The 17,836-nt window shown below is 45.9% G+C and overlaps 1 protein-coding gene and 1 long non-coding RNA gene across 2 annotated transcripts in view; one reads left to right on the forward strand and one right to left on the reverse strand.

The window, feature by feature from the left end:
• The window catches only part of LOC133510384 (astrotactin-1-like), a 442,032-nt gene that overhangs the window by 392,071 nt on the left and 32,125 nt on the right, over positions 1 to 17,836 (forward strand). The window contains exons 20-22 of the mRNA XM_061838217.1: positions 4,292 to 4,427; positions 7,366 to 7,466; positions 8,093 to 8,276. Coding sequence (XP_061694201.1) covers positions 4,292 to 4,427; positions 7,366 to 7,466; positions 8,093 to 8,276 — 421 coding nt within the window. The remainder of the gene's footprint in view (positions 1 to 4,291; positions 4,428 to 7,365; positions 7,467 to 8,092; positions 8,277 to 17,836) is intronic.
• Positions 4,433 to 17,836, reverse strand: part of LOC133510387 (uncharacterized) — a 45,616-nt gene continuing 32,212 nt past the window's right edge. The window contains exon 3 of the long non-coding RNA XR_009797595.1: positions 4,433 to 4,649. This is a non-coding gene — a long non-coding RNA (uncharacterized LOC133510387). The remainder of the gene's footprint in view (positions 4,650 to 17,836) is intronic.

The raw sequence follows: 17,836 nt of genomic DNA on the forward strand, positions 1-17,836 counted from the left end.
TCATTAGAAGAAGGAAGAAGCTAAACATGATGGTCAATCTCAATCGGAGTGGAGCTCCATGCAAGATATCACCTCGTGGGGTCTCAATGATCCTTAGAAAGCTGAGGAATCATCCCAGGATGATGACACGACCCCCCCAACCCCAGTCTGGTGGCCATCCAGGCCACCAAACGCGAGGCGTCCAGGTGGACAGGTCAGGAGGACGACCCGGACGTCAAGCACCAGGATCCCCAAACACCTTGTTGAAAAAAGATCCACTGTTGGGAGCAATCATGAGAAAATGGAAGCTAAACATGACGGTCAATCTCAATCAGAGTGGAGCCCCATGAAGATATCATCTACTGGAGTCTCAATGATCCTTAGAAAGGTGAGGAATCAGCCCAGGACTACACAACAGGTCTTGGTCAATGACCTGAAAAGAGCTGGGACCACCGTTTCCTAGGTTACTGTTGGTAATACACTAATACGTCATGGTTTGAAATCATGGATGGCACGGAAACCAGCACGTGTCAAGGCCAGTCTTAAGTTTGCCAATGACCATTTGGATGATACAGAGGAGTCATGGGTGAATAGTTTTGTGGTCAGATGAGACCAAAATGGAACTTTTTGGTCATAATTCCAAAAAACGTGCTTGGAGGAAGACGAATGATGAGTTCATTCCCAAAAACACAATCCATACTATGAATCATGGGGGTGGTAAAGGGGTGTTTTTCTGCACATGGGACAGGATGACTGCACTGTATTAAGGAGAGGATGACCACGCCCATGTATTGTGAGATTTTGGGGAACAACCTCTTTCCCTCAGTCAGAGCATTGAACATGGATCGTGGCTGGGTCTTTCAACATGACAATGACGCGAAGCACACAGCCAGGAAAACCAAGGAGTTGCTCTGTAAGAAGCACAACAAGGTTCTGGCGTAGCCTAGCCAGTTTCCAAACCTAAATCCAATAGAAAATCTTTAGAGGGAGCTGAAACTCCGTGTTTCTCAGTGACAGACCAGAAACCTGTCTGATTTAGAGAAGATCTGATTGGAGGAGTGGGCCAAAATCCCTCCTGCAGTGAGTCCAAACCTGGTGAACAACTACAGGAAACATTTGACCTCTATAATTGCAAACAAAGGCCACTGTTCCAAAAATTAACATTGATTTTCTCAGGTGTTCAAATACTTATTTGCAGCTGTATCACACAAATAAATGGTTAAACAATCATACATTGTGATTTCTGGATTTTTCTTTTTAGATTATCTCTCTCATAGTGGACATGCACCTACGATGAATATTTCAGACCTTTCTGTGATTTCTAAGTGGGAGAACTTGCAATATAGCAGGGTGTTCAAATACTTATTTTCTTCACTGTACATATCGCTGCTGCCATCCAACGCTAGAGAAAAATAGTCATCAGCTCTGTTTTTCATCTGAAGTTTTAGCATCCAGCAACGTCCTCAACGTACATCTTTACAGTGTGTCGGGGAGTAGCACGTTCTCAAATGCTGCCCTTTTCCCCTTAATATACTGTCCGTCAAAAAACGGCCAACTTTTTGGGGAGACTTTGTGAGAAAAAACAACATTTCTCCTGTCAGCTGCATCTCTGACTGTGCAATGTTTTCTAAAGAATCCTTGTTGGCTTCACAGTTTTGTGAGCAACACAAGCGCTTGCGTGCTCTTCATCAGACAGTTTTCTATATTTATCCTCATATTTGGTCATGTAGTGGCAATTCAAATTGTCGTCTTTTAACACAACGACCTGTGTACTACAAATTAAGCACATGGGTTTACCATTAATTGATTAATTTTTTTTAATGTCCTAATCTGACATTTTGAGGGTAAGCTAGCCACCATCTCTTATTAAATGCTCTCACATGGGTCCACACAGTAGTAAATACGAACATAACACTTTTCAAAATAAATGCAACAGTTTTATTGCATGCAATGCATACATAGATACATAAATACATACATTTCCCAAGCCGCTTTTCCTCAAGAGGGTCATGGGGAATGCTGGAGCCATACCCAGCTGTCAACGGGCAGGAGGCAGGGTATACCCTGAACTGGTTACCAGCCAATCGCAGGGTACATACAGATGAACAACCATTCGCACTCACAATCACACCTATGGGTAATTTAGAGTGTCCAATTAATGTTGCATGTTTTTGTGATGTGGGAGGAAACCGGAGTGCCTGGGAAAAAAAAACACACAGGCACGGGGAAAACATGCAAACTCCACACAGGCGGGGTTGGGATCCAACCTGTGTCCTAAGAACTGTGCTAATGCTTTCCCAGTTTATCCACCATGCCACATATATATAAATATATGGGTTCGTATCCCACTGGGACCTCCACTCCCTGAGAAGCATTGTGTCAGAAAGGGCATCCGGCGTAAAAATTGTGCCAAACAAATATGTGCGTTCAACTGAGATGACACGCTGTCGGCGACCCTGAAAGGGACAACCCGAAAGAAACTTACTATATATATATATACACACACACACACACACATACATACATACATAGATACTGTACATACACTTACTGTGTATATATACATACATACACACACATACACCTATCCATATATATATATACTGTATATATATATATTTTTTTTTTTTTAATTTTTTTTGCTTGGTTTTCTGCACGCACTCCAGTTTCCTCCTACATCCCAAAAACATGCATTCATTGGAGATTCTAAATTGCCCCTAGGTGTGATTGTGAGTGCGACTGTTGTCTCTGTCCTGCCCTGCGATTGGCTGGCAACCAGTTCAGGGTGTACCCTGCCTCCTGTCTGATGACGGTTGGGATTGGTTCAACCACACCTCCTCCTGACTTCTGACAAGGTGGTAAGGGCTCCTTAAATCCAGCTTGATAAATACCTTGGCCCCCTCCAGAAGTTCAAAAGCAGTGCAAATGAGAGGGAGAGGCCAACTGTTTTTAAGTTATGCTGTTGAGTCCCTGATAATCAACCCAGGGCCGCAGGGTCTTGTCCTTTTTCTCCACCAAAAAAAAAACCCGCTCGTAACAGAGATGACGGGGGTCAGATGAGCCCAGTGAGCAGTGACTCGTCCACATACTATTATATGACTTGTTGTTCTGGGCCTGAAAGAGAGTAAAGTCTCCCCTGACGGTGTGAGGTTCTCTGCAACAAATTAATGGAGCAATCCTACAGTTTTTCAGGAGGAAGAGACTCAGCCGTGACCTTGGAAAAAAACCTCCTTGAGGTCGTGATAAGAGGAAGCACCTAAAACAGGTCCGAGTGCTCCCTCAAGGATTGTGGCCTTACCTCCGCCATCTTCATGGGTCCCTTATTACACAACTTGAATAAGGATTTGGTACAATTAGAGCCTCAGGACTCAATTCGCCCTCAAGACCAGTTTATATGGGGGTTGTGCAGCCTGCACCACAGACCACACAAGATCAGGAAGAGTTTTTATTTAATCCATGGTCAATACATAGGCAGGCAGTCCAAACAGGCTACAGTGTCAGAATCACAAGGCGAAGAAGCAAGGATGTCAATGAGGCAGGGTTTGGTACACAAAGGTGCATAGACATGAACATGGAACTGCGGGAACGTGACATAAAAGTACAACAATCTCGCAAACTAAGACACACACATGTGAAGCCTAAATGCATGGTCTAATTAGCCTGAACGAGGTGGCAGGTGAGGAAGCTTCTGCCGGAGGCAGCCGAACCCGGGGCAGTGGCATGGCCATCCCCCTAACATGTAGACTGGTTGGGCACCCTAGAAGACCCTCCTGACGGTGTAGAGCTGGTTCACTGTTCCAAGGCCAGGGCGAAAGCCACATTGCTTCTCCTGAATCTGAGATTCAACTTCCCGACGGACCCTCCTCTCCAGCACCCATGAATAGACCATACCAGGGAGGCTGAGGGGTGTGATCCTCCTGTAGTTGGAACACACACTCCGGTCCCCCTTCTTAAAAAAGGGGGACCACCACACCACCCCAATCTGACAATCCAGAGGCGCTGTCTCCAATGTCCATACGATCTAGCAGAGGCTTGTCAACCAGGACAGCCCCACAACATCCAGAATCTTTAGGAACTCTGGACGAATCTTATCCACCCCTGGGTTCTTCCCACTGAAGAGCTTTTTGACCAACTCGGTGGTGTTTCTTCAAAACATTGTCATAGTTTATCATTGTTTATCATTATGATATTTTTTTCTATTTAATGATGAGAATTTTTATTATAATACTGTATTACTATGAATCTAATACAATTCAACAGTTTGACCTAATATTGGTATGGTTTAAATCTCTTGTGTCTCTGTGTGCCTTAGAAACCCTTTTGAGCTTCGTGGATGACATCTTGTCAGGTGCCAGGTCTCCATGTGTGATGTTAGGTGACATCCCAAACCTCGTGTCCTCCTCTATCAGCATGATCATTCGCTGTCTGGAGCCTGACAGCACATATATGTAAGCTACACTCATTTTTTTCCGTTCATATGATCAAACACTTAAAGTGTCCACTCCATCAATACACTTCAAGTTAGGACCACAGGTGTACCAAACAGCTGGAAAAGGGTCTTCAAAGCATGTTCATTGTGTGACAGAATGCATGAAAAATGGCAGCAGAAAACAACAGTAAAATTCCATCAATCCAGTTGCTACGGTTCATCTTTTTCAGGGTCAGGTGACCTGGAGACAAATGGCATAAACCCAGGACTTAAATCATATGGCACACATAGAGAAATAGCCATTCATACTCATATACATATCTAAGTATTTAATTACCCGAGGACACGTTTGTGAAATGTGTACCTGGAGACAACCCACACATGTCCAGGAAAAACATGCCCCACACACCATGATCTGAGTTTTTAAACTGCAATTATTGTCTGTCAGGCAGACTTTCAACCCATGTGTCTTTCTGCTGTCCATTAAAAAAAATAATAAGTTGTAGCTTTAATTGGAAGTGTTGGATTTGTTGTTTATAGGATACTGTATGTATCCGTGTGTACTATAAGACAAGACTTCTGTAACCATTACAGGAGGTCATAACTACAGTAATTTTAAGGGAAAAGGAAGACATTTTCATCAAAGCTCCTGGGAAACCCATAGTGATGCATTGGAAGGGCATGGCCATGGGTTTTCTGCAGTGCTAAAAATGGAAAATATTTATTATTTTTATCTATTTTTAAGTCCTTCTGTCAGTCATGGGTCACTAGAATCCTTATTACTTTTCTCTCCCAGTGTCTTTATTCTTGCATTCAGGTTTCAAAGTTTGGGAGTGTGAATTTGCACTTGGAGTTTAAAAATGACCAAATTAGAAATATGGGATTTGGCATTCATCTTCAGATTCTGAGGTCTCACTTCAATTTTTTTCTAACTGTGGATTTATTACTTTTTGTCAGTAATGAGTGTAATTAATTGAAAACTTTCACAAAGGATGATGAGGTAAGGCTCATTGATATGTTTGTGATCTGCAGTGACAATTACAGCAATTTGGGTTCATTTTTGGAATTTTGAAAGTATTTCAAAATGATCTTTTAATTTCCAATTCCCACAAATAGGCAGTACACCACAGATACATTATTTGCCTTGAGGATGCTTGTGGAAAAGTACAGAGAAGGTCAGAAGGAGCTACATCGTGTCTTTGTGGATCTAGAGAAAGCCTATGACAGAGTACCAAGAGAGGAACTGTGGTACTGCATGCGTAAGTCTTCTGTGGCAGAGAAGTATGTTAAAATAGTACAGGACATGTATGATGGCAGCAGAACAATGGTGAGGTGTGCCTTAGGTGTGACAGAAGAATTTAAGGTGGAGGTGGGACAGCATCAGGGATCACCTCTGAGCCCCTTCCTGTTTGCGGTAGTAATGGATAGACTGACAGGTGAGGTTAGACTGGTATCCCCTTGGACCATGATGTTCGCAGATGATATTATGATATGCAGTGAAAGCAGGGAGCATGCAGAGGAACAATTAGAAAGATGGAGACATGCACTGGAAAGGAGAGGAATGAAGATTAGCCGAAAAAAACAGAATATATGTGCGTGAATGAGAAAGGTGGAGGGGGAAGAGTGAGGCTACAGGGAGAAGAGATAGCGAGGGTGGAGGACTTCAAATATTAGGGTCAACAATCCAGAGCAATGGTGAGTGTGCTAAGAAAGTGAAGAAACGGGCCCAAGCAGCTTGGAACAGCTGGCGGAAGGTGTCTGGTGTGTTATGTGACAGAAGAGTCTCTGCTAGGATGAAGGGCAAAGTTTACAAAACAGTGGTGAGGCCGGCCATGATGTACGGATTAGAGACGGTGGCACTGAAGAAAAAACAGGAAGCAGAACTGGAGGTAGCAGAAATGAAGATGTTGAGGTTCTCGCTCGGAGTGAGCAGGTTGGATAGGATTAGAAATGAGCTCATTAGAGGGACAGCCAAAGTTGGATGTTTTGGAGACAAGGTTCGAGAGAGCAGACTTCGATGGTTTGGACATGTTCAGAGACGAGAGAGTGAGTATATTGGTGGAAGGGTACTGAGGATGGAGCTGCCAGGCAAAAGAGCGAGAGGAAGACCAAAGAGAAGCTTTATGGATGTGGTGAGGGAAGACATGAGGCCAGTTGAAGTTAGAGAGGAAGATGCAGAAGCTAGGCTAAGATGGAAAAAGATGACACGCTGTGGCGAGCCCTCACGGGACAAGTCGAAAGGAAAAGAAGAAGAAGATTTATCAAAAGACAGACATTAACACACATGCTCACACTTTGCCTGCAGACAACTCTCCTTGTGTGAGGTAATACACACATCTTAAAGAGGAAATGACGTGGCCTTGGGGAGAGACGGAGGGACGGGTGAGAAAAAGATCAAACAGGAGCAAAAAACAAAATGGAACAAAATTGGACGACATGAATTGTTTTGATGTACTGTATTTACCATGAGCTACACATGCTCTTTAAATCTTTACAACAGCAGGGCTCCTACACTTCTTTCTGTCTGGCAGTTCATTCATGTCACTGAGCCAAGACTCTTTCTCTTCCCACTTCATATATTTTCTATTCAGAGAGAGTCCATCCAAAAGTTGCCATTGCGTTAGATGCACATCTAAATTCCTTGTCTGGCCTCTGTCTTGAACTGTCTTCTGGACTTGCATTAGGTCAGGGATGAGGATAAGCCAGTACATATTTTTCTACTCCAGTAACTGCCCTATTCCTGTTGCACTTGATATGGATGCAATGAGCGTTTCTGCCACTGGATGGAGACCTAATTCAGAGAAATTTTGTCATTTGTGAGGTCAGTCTGTCTCAAGAAATAATTGAGGCTTTCTTCAAAAAGTGGAGTCATCATGGCAAATATAAATGTTCAAATAAGATGCAGTCCAGCATACATGGCCTGTATAGGGTACCATATTGCGTGTTTGTCTGTCTAGGTTCCGACTGTGGGCAGTTGACAACACTGGGCGTCGCTCCGGTCCAAGTGAGGTCACCATTAAAACTCCATGTCCAACAGTGGATGATGTCAAGGCTCAAGGTGAGGAAAGATACACAGGAGATCAAAGCTTAGTTCGAGGTATAGTTGCCTCAGTGAGTTGTGTGTGGTTGTCTTTTTTTACAAATAATGTGTATGCAGAGAATGGAATGGAAATGTATTTAGTTAGTTTTTACAAAATGTATATTGATATGGGCTTGACAAGCGTTTTCAAGTGTTATTCATTAGTCTGAGCTCTCTTGTTCCAAATTAAACATTGTCATTTGGGAGGTTCTTCTGTGGCTGATTTACAGGAAAAACATTATCTTTTGTTGATTAAAAGTGATGTTAGTCTACATGGGTCAACAGTTAGCCTGCTTGTGCTTTGCTGATTGAAATTAGCTATTTCAAAATGCGCCAGCCACTGAATTATGATACCTCCAGGCCATGCTGTTGTCAGTTTTATTTCCTGCAAATGGGATATTGTGAAATGCAAATCCTAAATTGGACTGCATTTGTATTTTTCTTGAACAGGGTATTGGCATACAAAACATGGGGATACAACTCGAATGTGGCAATTGAGCACATCTTCAAACATCTCCAAAAGTTCTCTTATTTGGCTGACACTTGTCATTTTCATCAATGTGTTGCCTGCGACAGATTGTCTCTGATCGTTTGTGCCCATCCAGACATAGCCGATAAAATCTACAATCTGTTTAATGGATACACCAGTGGGAAGGAGCAGCAGACAGCATATAACACTCTGATGGACCTGGGTGCCCCAGCACTCCACCGAGTTTTGTATCACTACAATCAGCGCTATGGGAGCTTTGGAGAGTTTACCTGGAGATGTGAAGATGAGCTTGGACCCAGGTAAAGTCAAGGCCTTACTAAAATGTTTAATTGTGCTTTTCACAGAGACACAACCTCTACTGTTGCTACTTCCATTAGAGTACTTCCAAAAATAGTGCAACATTGAGGCCAAATCGAAGGCCAGTTTTTGCTAGCAAGTGAAAACATTTGAGTTTTAATTCAAAAGATGAATATGAGATGAGAGATTAAAATTTATGCTTTTATTTTAGTATATCTGAATGTGGTACACACAGGGCAGGACAGTAACGAAGCAGTAAAGTGCTGGCCTCACAGTTCTGAGGACCGGTGTTCAAATCCCAGCCCCGCCTGTGTGGAGTTTGCATGTTCTCCCCGTGCCTGAGTGGGTTTTTGCCGCGCACTCCAGTTTCCACTCTCATCCCAAAAACATGCAACATTAATTGGACACTCTAAATTGCCCATAGGTGTAATTGTGAGCATGACCATTTTCTGTCTCCATGTGCCATGCAATTGGCTGGCAACCAATTCAGGGTGTACCCTGCCTCCTGACCTTTGACCACTGGGCTCCAGGACTCCCGCGTCCCTTGTTCCACTCAGAAAATAAATGGATGGATGTATGGAAGGATGGATGGATGCATTTCAAAACCAGAGAAAAATATTAATGTGGACCCCTCTGTATGAAATTGATTATTCAAACAACAAATAGTAATCTCTTGTAGATTTCGGTTTTGCCTGTGCAGACAATTTATAAATTTGAAGGTGAAACCAACTTTGAAAACCAGAAGGCTGTGTATGAATGAAAAAATAGGCAATTGTGAACCTGAGAAACTGAACATTGGTTGAAGCCAATACAGTACAAGTACCTGAAATGTTCTGAAAACAATAGAAACCATTGGTGCACTAAGAACCAGATGTGGATTGGATAGGTAGTCATGATTTTTCTTGGGCAGGGTTCACTGATGATGAAACACTTGATAGCAGTTCCAAAGAAGTCTCCAGAAACATTAAAAGATAGGAACAGATAAAAAAAAAATAAATGACCACTCACACATTCCCACATATGGACGTTTTACGCGTACTCCGTTAACCTAACATATATGTTTTTGAAATGTCTCTGAGGAAGTCCGACTTATCAGGGAAGAAAAACACACAAACACTCAATAGCAATAGCATTGCCCTCACTGTTCCAGCATTTTTAGAGAGAAGTATATATGCTTCAATTGGGGAAATGTTAAACACTTGCTATAAAAAAAAAAATACCAGATGATATATGAGCCACTGACTGTGTGATCATCATGTAAAACAGAATGATAGCCATTCAGGAATGAAGGACAAATGTTTATTTCTGAAAAACACACGTCTTTATAATTTGTCCTCCATTTCTTACCACAATAAAAATGACAAGCAGAACTGTTGACAAGAAAATGTCTGTGCAAAATAGTGCGCCAGACTCTGTCGCATCATCTATAGTTGGATGGTTTGATTAAGTCAACATGAAAGAGCTGTCAAGTATTCATGTATGGAATGAAAAACAAACGAACAACAACAACAAAACATATTTATTTATATATACTTAACCCTTATTGATAATGTAGAACTTAAGTAACTTTTGTCCATGGCTTCAATTGTCCATGGTTTGAATTATAATGTTTTGGTCTGACTACTCAATAGTTACCAGACATTTGCCTCTTTTTCATGTAGTTTATTTCCATCAAATTCCAATGAATAATATTTCTGAACATTATCTAAAGCCAATGTGTGACTCTCCTATTGCATCCGTATTGTTTGTGTTGGGTGTCATGATTGGAACCAGCCAAAAGAGAGCAATCAAAATCAGGTGTGATGTAAAATTCCAAAATCCATCCATCCATTTTCTTCACCACTTATCCTCACGAGGGTCGCGGGGAGTGCTGGAGCCTATCCCAGGTGTCAACGGGCAGGAGGCGGGGTACACACTGAACTGGTTGCCAGCCAATCGCAGGGCACATATGTCACAACCCATCGAGACGGAAGTAGGACCCAAATGCAGGAGACGCAGAGGTAATTCGGGAAAAACGTTTATTGTTCCAAGGTCGGGGATCGAGCAGGCAGTCAGGTGCAGCAGCGGTGGTCAGGACGTTGGGCGTAGAGAGCAGGTCAGCAGGCAGGCAGGAGTCGGTACACGGGAGATCGATCAAATCAGGCAGGAATATCAAAGGAGTCAGGCTTACGGGGTCAGTCGGAGAACAGGCGGAGGTCGGTACACACGGGAAAAGGATCAGAGATATGGGAGTGCTGGAACGGGGCATGAACCGCAACGATCTGGTGCCGGACCAGTCGTCCCCATGGTCCTATATACACCAGGGCCAATCAGACAGCATGAGGCGCAGGTGTGCGCCTCCCAAACAGCCGCGCGGGAACCTGCACAGCCAGGGCTGGACCGGCAGGACCATGACAACATAGAGACAAACGGCTACACTAACAATCACACCTAGGGGCAATTTAAAGTATCGAATTAATGTTGCATGTTTTTGGAATGTGGGAGGAACCCGGAGGAAACCCACGCAGGCATGGGGAGAACATGGAAACTCCACACAGGCAGCTCTGGGATTGAACCCGGGACCTCAGAACTGTGAGGCCAACGCTTTCCCAGCTGACCCACCGTGACGCCAAATTACAAAATGTAATACATAATTTTTACAATAAAAGTAAATGCAATTTGACTTTGGTAGTAAAAATATGATGTGTATGTGAAAGGGCTCAAATGAAAAAATAATTTTGAAAAAAATCCACATTTTGAATTTGAAGCAGCACACTGGAACAACTGGTTAGAGCATTGGCATAACAGTTCTGAGGACAAGGGTTCAAATCCCGGCCCCACCTGTGTGGGGTTTGCATGTTCTCCCCGTGCATCTGTGGGTTTTCTCTGGCCCTCCAGTTCTATCCCACATCTCGAAAACATGTATTAATTGGAGAATCTTCTTTGCCTCTAGGTGTGATTGTGAGTATGACTGTTGTCTTTCTCAATGTGGGCTGTGATTGGCTTGCAATCAGTTCAGGGCGTACCCTGCCTTTTGCCCGATGATAGCTGCGATAGGTTCAGAAAATGGATGGATGGATGGATGGATGCCTGTAATATGTTCCAAAAAAGCTGGGACAACTGCATTTTTACGATTGTGTGAGCTCACCATTCCTTTTAACAACACTCAATAAGCATTTGGGAATAGAGGATACTAACTGTTGAAGCTTTGTCGGTGTAATATTTTTCCAAACTTGGTAGATTAATTACGTTCAGTTTCTTATCAGTCCAGGGTCTCCATTTTTGTATTCTGTGCATCATAATTCACCGCAAATTTCAGTGGAAAACAGGTCTGGACTGCTGGCAGCCATGCCTAGTGCTTACACTCTTTTACTCCAAAGTCCAACTGTTGAAACACATGCAGAATGTTCTCTAGGTTGGCTTTGTCTTGCAGAAATATGGAGGAATATCCCCTTAAAGGTGTTCATTAGATGGCAGCATATGTTGGTCCAAAACCTGTATGTACCTTTTGGGATTAATGGCCCTTTCTGAGATGTGGAAATTACCCATGTCATCGGCACTAACATACCCCATACTATCAGAGATGATGGGTTTTAAACTTTGCGCTGATAAAAAATATGGATGGTCTTTTCCCTCTTTGGCCGAGGGGTCACAACGTTCATGATTTTCAAAAACAATTTGAAATGTAGACCTGTCATACCACAGAAACCTTTTCACTTTGTCTCAGTCCATCTCAGATGAATTTGAGCTCGGAAAGAGCAACGCCATTTCTGGGTGTTTTTTGCTATCTAGCTTTCACTTCCCATTGTAGAATTTTAACTTGCATTTGTAGTTGTACAGTACAACGAATTATGTGAGGAGACAATGGTTTTTAGAAGTGTTTCTGAGCCCATGTAGCAATATCCTTGACACAATGGTACCGGTTTTTAATGCAGTACCGCTTGAGGGACTAGTAAGCCTTTCTGCTTAGGTGCGGGGATTCTACTGGACTCCCTGAAGTTTTTTTTTTTATGATATTATGGACCATAGATGATAAAATCCCTGAATTACTTGGAATTGTATGTTGAAAAACATTATTCTTAAATGGTTGGACTACTTTCTCATGCAGTTGTTCTCAACATGGTGAAACTCAGCCTATCCTTGGTTGTGAACAGCTGAGCCTTTCGGGGATGCCCCTTTTATACCCAATCATCATATTTTCCTGTTTCCAGTACAGTAAACCTTTTCCCTTGTGTAATGTTCCAAACACGTGTGTCCTCAACTTTACCAATCTTTTTTTTTCCCCCCTGTCCTGGCTTTTTTGGAATGTACTGCAGGCATCAAATACAAAAATAAGTGACTGAAGAACAATAATGTCAATAGTTTGAGCAGTAGGTATTTTTTTTTTTGTATGTATTCAGTTAAATAAAGGTTGAAAATCATTTGCAAATCATTGTATTCTGTTTTTATTCACGTTTTACACAACATCCCAACTTCGTTAGAATTGGAGTTTGTACGTTAGGACAGAGAGTCACTGATGGTGTCGTGGTACATACACCTGCCCTGGGTGCAGGCAGCGTGGGAGCGATTCTCTCTCAGTGATGGTGTCGATATCTGCCCTGCGACTGACTGGCGACCAGTTCAGGGTGTAGTCTGCCTTTTGCCTGAAGCTAGCTGGGATAGGCTCCACATTTCCTGATATCCTTGTGAGGATAAGCAGCTTTAATAATGACATGACATTTTTTTATTTATTTGTGTGATACAGCTACAAATAAGTATTTGAACACCTGTCTAACAGCTAAAATTCTGACCCTCAAAACCCTGTTTGTCCGCCTTCAAAAGTCCATCTCCACTTCATGTATTATCCTGAATCAGATGCAGCTGTGTGAGGTCATTAGCTGCATAGAGACACCTGTCCACCCCCTAAAATTAGTAAGACTCAAACTTGTAACATGGCCAAGACCAAAGAGCTTTCCAAAGACACCAGAGACAAAATTGTACCACTCCACACGGCTGGAATGGGCCACAGAGAAATTGGCAAGCAGTTTGTTGAAAAAAGGTCCACTGTTGGAGCAATCATTAGAAGAAGGAAGAAGCTAAACATGATGGTCAATCTCAATCGGAGTGGAGCTCCATGCAAGATATCACCTCGTGGGGTCTCAATGATCCTTAGAAAGCTGAGGAATCATCCCAGGATGATGACACGACCCCCCCCAACCCCAGTCTGGTGGCCATCCAGGCCACCAAACGCGAGGCGTCCAGGTGGACAGGTCAGGAGGACGACCCGGACGTCAAGCACCAGGATCCCCACGGGGCGATTCGGGACCTCGGTGAGGAACCAAACGGCGAAGCAGGAACCAGACCGAGGCAGGCAACTGCTCCGGACGAGAACCTCCCACGCCGTGGTTGCGAGACGACCAGGGATTGGTCGCCACCGAGGCTTGGTCAGGAGGCAACCGTGGATTGGTCACCTACGAGGCCAGGTCATGAAGCGGCTGGGAGCCATCAGGAGCGAAGAGGATGATGGAGAGAAGGACCAGAGCCATGACCGCCACCATCACCATCACAGCCATCCCGAAGTCTCTCCTGCTCCAGGGTGGCTCAACAGAACTCCCCAGCTCCTGTCGCCGTCAAGATAGGGAAGTGAGAAGGCGTCCGCTAACCGGTCGCCGCCGGTCCTCCTGGACAGGAACGTGAGAAGGCGGTGGCATCGCCATTGCCACCTCCTCCTTGACGGGAACGTGAGAAGGCGGCAGCAGCGCAACCATCGCCACCTCCTCCTGGACGGGAACGTGAGAAGGCGGCGGTAGTGGCATCACCACCTCCTCCTGGACAACAACGTGAGAAGGCAGCGGCACCATCGCCACCTCCTGGACGGGAACGTATGGGCGTGCCCATCACCGTCGGAGCAGGAACGGGGGGCAACCGCGGATCGGTCGCCGACGAAGCAGGAGCGTGGTGCGGCCACGTGAGCTTGCAGTGCATTCATTGAAACAGCAATGTAGGCGTGGCGCGGTGGCGGGTCCGTTCTCACAGCGACGTGAACGAGAGTAGGCAGAGAGTCAGTCAAAACTGACATGTGGGCGTGTCTCGGGAGCGGGTCAGTTCCAACTGCCGCATGAGCAAGAGTCAGTAACGAGTCCGTCGACACTGCAACGTTGGCGTGTCGAGTAGGTGGACCCGTTCCCACTACAATGTGTGCTTGGCGAGGTGACGGATCCGTTCCCACTGCAGCGTGAATCTGCATCAGCAGCAAGTCAGTAGTAGTCGCGATGTCAGCGTAGCTCGGCTGGTTCTTCAATCCTTGCTGAACCTGACCCGTGAGAGCCGCCAATTTGGCGCTCCGCCGCTCTATCTCCGCCCGCATCTCACGGCACAACACCTCGTGATTTGGCAGCTCCTCCTCCCTCTGGGCTGGAAGCTTCGCCACCAGCTGCGGGTCTGCCGGTTTCACCGTTGTCGGCGAGGAGTGGGAGGACGGTGTCTTAGTTGCCGCGCAGCGGGAGGCACAAGGGAGCGCTTGGCCGGGGCGTCTCCTGTGACCGCCACGCGGAGGTCCCGGGTAGATGGCCAAGCGGGTTCCCACAAACGGGTTGGTGTACTCGGACTTACCGGGCGAAGACGCTCGGGTGCTGGAAATGCGGGGAGGTGAAACAAACTGGCCGGGATTGAAGATCGGGCGAAGAGATTCGTAATCGAAATAATTGAAGTTGTACTCAAGCAGCCGATCATACAAATCAAGGTCCTCCTTATAGTCCGAAGAGTCAGAGTCCAGAAGAATATGCGGTGCCGGCTGCCGGACAGGTCGTCGTCGGGACGTATTCGTAGCTCGCCGGCGGAGCATATGACACGGAAGTGGAGGATGCCATGGAGCCTACCCGGATTGGACAGGCTTGGTCCTTTACATTGCGTTGGTCCCGGCGACGCCGGGTCTTTCCTGCTGGGTCCTGTTTTTGCCGGATCATTCTGTCACGAATGAGGCTCGAGGGCAGACCCAAATGCACATCTCCAGAGGCAAGCAGGTAGTGTACAGAAAGCCTTTATTCGGTCCGTGGTCAATGATCAGTGAGTCAGTCAGGAAAAGAAGCAGTATCAGAAGAGGCAGGCTTAGTGTGATAGTCAGAAAAGGCGAGGGTCGGTACACGGTAGGTCAGGTATACGGGAGTGCGGGAACTAGGCATAGGAATCACAACGATCTGGGGGAGAGCCATTCGTCATCGGGGTCCTATATATACACAGGATAATCAGTCCGCATGAGGTGCAGGTGTGTGCCTCCCAATTAGCGCGAGCGCGCGGGAACCCGCGCAGCCCGGGCTGGAGCGGCAGGATCGTGACACACAGTACATCATAGGCTTGCTTACCATTGAAGTTCATGAATTTTCCAGATGTAAGAACAAATAAGTTTAAATTTTCTGAGTCACTTATCCTCACATGGGTCGGGGGACTGCTAGAGCTTATCCCATCTATCTTCAGATAGGAGGTGGGGTACTCCCCGAAATGGACGCCAGCCCATCGCAGGGCATGGATAAACAACCACCCGCACTCACAATCACACCTAAGGGTAATTTGGAGTACTGCTTATAATTGCTCAATTGGATGAACAGTATTCCCATGGGCTCACCACCTGTGAGAAGGACCATAAGGGTTGGTTGCAATGTGAGCTGGGCGGTGGCAAAAGGCGGGGACCCTGGCAATCCAATCCTCGGCTACAGAAACTAGCTCTAGGAACATGGAATGTCACCTCTTTGGGAGGGAAGGAACCCGAGTTGGTGCATGAGGTCGAGAAGCTCCAAATAAATATAGTCAGACTCGCTTCTATGCACCGCTTGGGCTCTGGGCTCCTCTTGAGTGGGGATGGACTCTGTTCCACTCTGGAGTTGCCCACGGTGGGAGGCGCCAAGCAGGTGTGAGCATCCTTATTTCCCCCGGGCTCTGGCCTGTATGTTGGGGTTTACCCCAGTGGATGAGACTGTAGCCTCCCTCCGCCTTCAGGTAGGGGGACAGTCCTTACTGATTGTTGTGCCTACGCATCAAACAGCAGTTCAGAGTAACCACCCTTTTTGGAGTCCTTAGAGGGAGTGCTGGACAGTGCTCCCTCTGGGGAATCCATCATTCTGCTACTGGACATCTGTGCTCATCACGGATTGTCCATAACGAACACCATGTTTAGCCATAAGGGTGTCCACATGTGCACTTGGCACCATGACACCAGTTTGCAGTTTGATGATTGACTGAGGTTGAGTCGACAGACTTGCGATCACGTGTCTTGAACACACTTGGTGAAGAGATGGGCATAGCTCTCAACTGATCAACACTTGGTGGTGGGTTGGCTTTTGGGGTGAGGGAAGATGCCAGTCCGACGTGGCAGGCCCAAATGAATTCTGAAGGTCTGCTGGTAATGGTTGGGAGATTCCCCGATCGGAAAGAATTTCAACTCCCACCTCCGAACGAACTTTGATCATGCTGCAGGGGAGGCATGGGACATTGAGTCAGAGTTGATGTTTCCATTGCTGAGGTGACCGATCAGAGCTGTGGCTGTAAGGTGGTCGGTGCCTGTCGTGGCGGCAACCCCGAACACATTGGTGGACACCAACAGTGAGTGATGCCATCAAGCTGAAGAAGGAGTCCTATTGGGGATTTTTGCCCTGTGGGACTCTCAAGGCAGCTGATAGGTACCTACTGGCCAAGTGCAATGGAGCTTCGGAGGTCACTGAGGCAAAAAACCCGGGTGTGGGAGGAGTTTGGTGAGACAATGGAGAATGACTTCAAGACGGCTTTGAGGAAATTTTGGTCCACTAACCAGTGTCTCGGGAGGGGGAAGCAGTGCATCATCAACACAGTGTATTGTGGGGATAGGGTGATGCTGACCTTGACTAGGGACCTTGTGAGTTGGTAGGAAGAATACTTCATCCTCCTCAATTCCACCAACACAATTTCCCATGAGGAAGCTGAGTCTGGGTTCTCAAAGGTGGGCTCTTCTATCGCTGGGGTTGAGGTCACCAAGGGGGTTAAAAAGCACCTTGGTTGCAAGGCCCCGGGAGTGGATGAGATTTGCCCGGAGTTCCTAAAGGCTCTAGATGTTGTGGGGCTGTCCTGGTTGACACGCCTCTGTAGCATCGCATGAACATCAGGGACAGTGCCTCTGGACTGGCAAACTGAGGTGGTGGTCCCCGTTTTTAAGAATGGGGATCACACTGCTTAGCTTCCCTGGTAAGGTCTATTCAGGGGTACTGGAGAGGAGGGCCCATCCAGTCGAATCTCAGATTCATGAGGAGCAATGTGGTTTTCGTCCTGGCTGTGGAACAGTAGAAAATCCTCAAGGGTGCATGGGATTTCGCCCAACCAGTCTACATGTGTTTTGTGGACTTGGAGAAGGTGTTCGACTATATCACTTGGGGAGGTTTGTGGGGGTTTCTTCAGGAGTATGGGGTACCGAACCCCCTGATGCGGGGTGTTTGATCCGTGTATGACTGGGGTTAGAGTTGGGTCCACTTTGCTGGCAATAGGTCGGACTTGTTTCTGAGAGAATTGGGCTCTGCCAAGACTGCCCCTTGTCACCAATTTTGAATCTCTAGGTGCAGCCGATGTGTAGAGGGTGTCCGGT

This window comes from Syngnathoides biaculeatus, chromosome 13, assembly GCF_019802595.1.
Source record: "Syngnathoides biaculeatus isolate LvHL_M chromosome 13, ASM1980259v1, whole genome shotgun sequence".
Classification (NCBI taxonomy): Eukaryota; Metazoa; Chordata; class Actinopteri; order Syngnathiformes; family Syngnathidae; genus Syngnathoides; species Syngnathoides biaculeatus.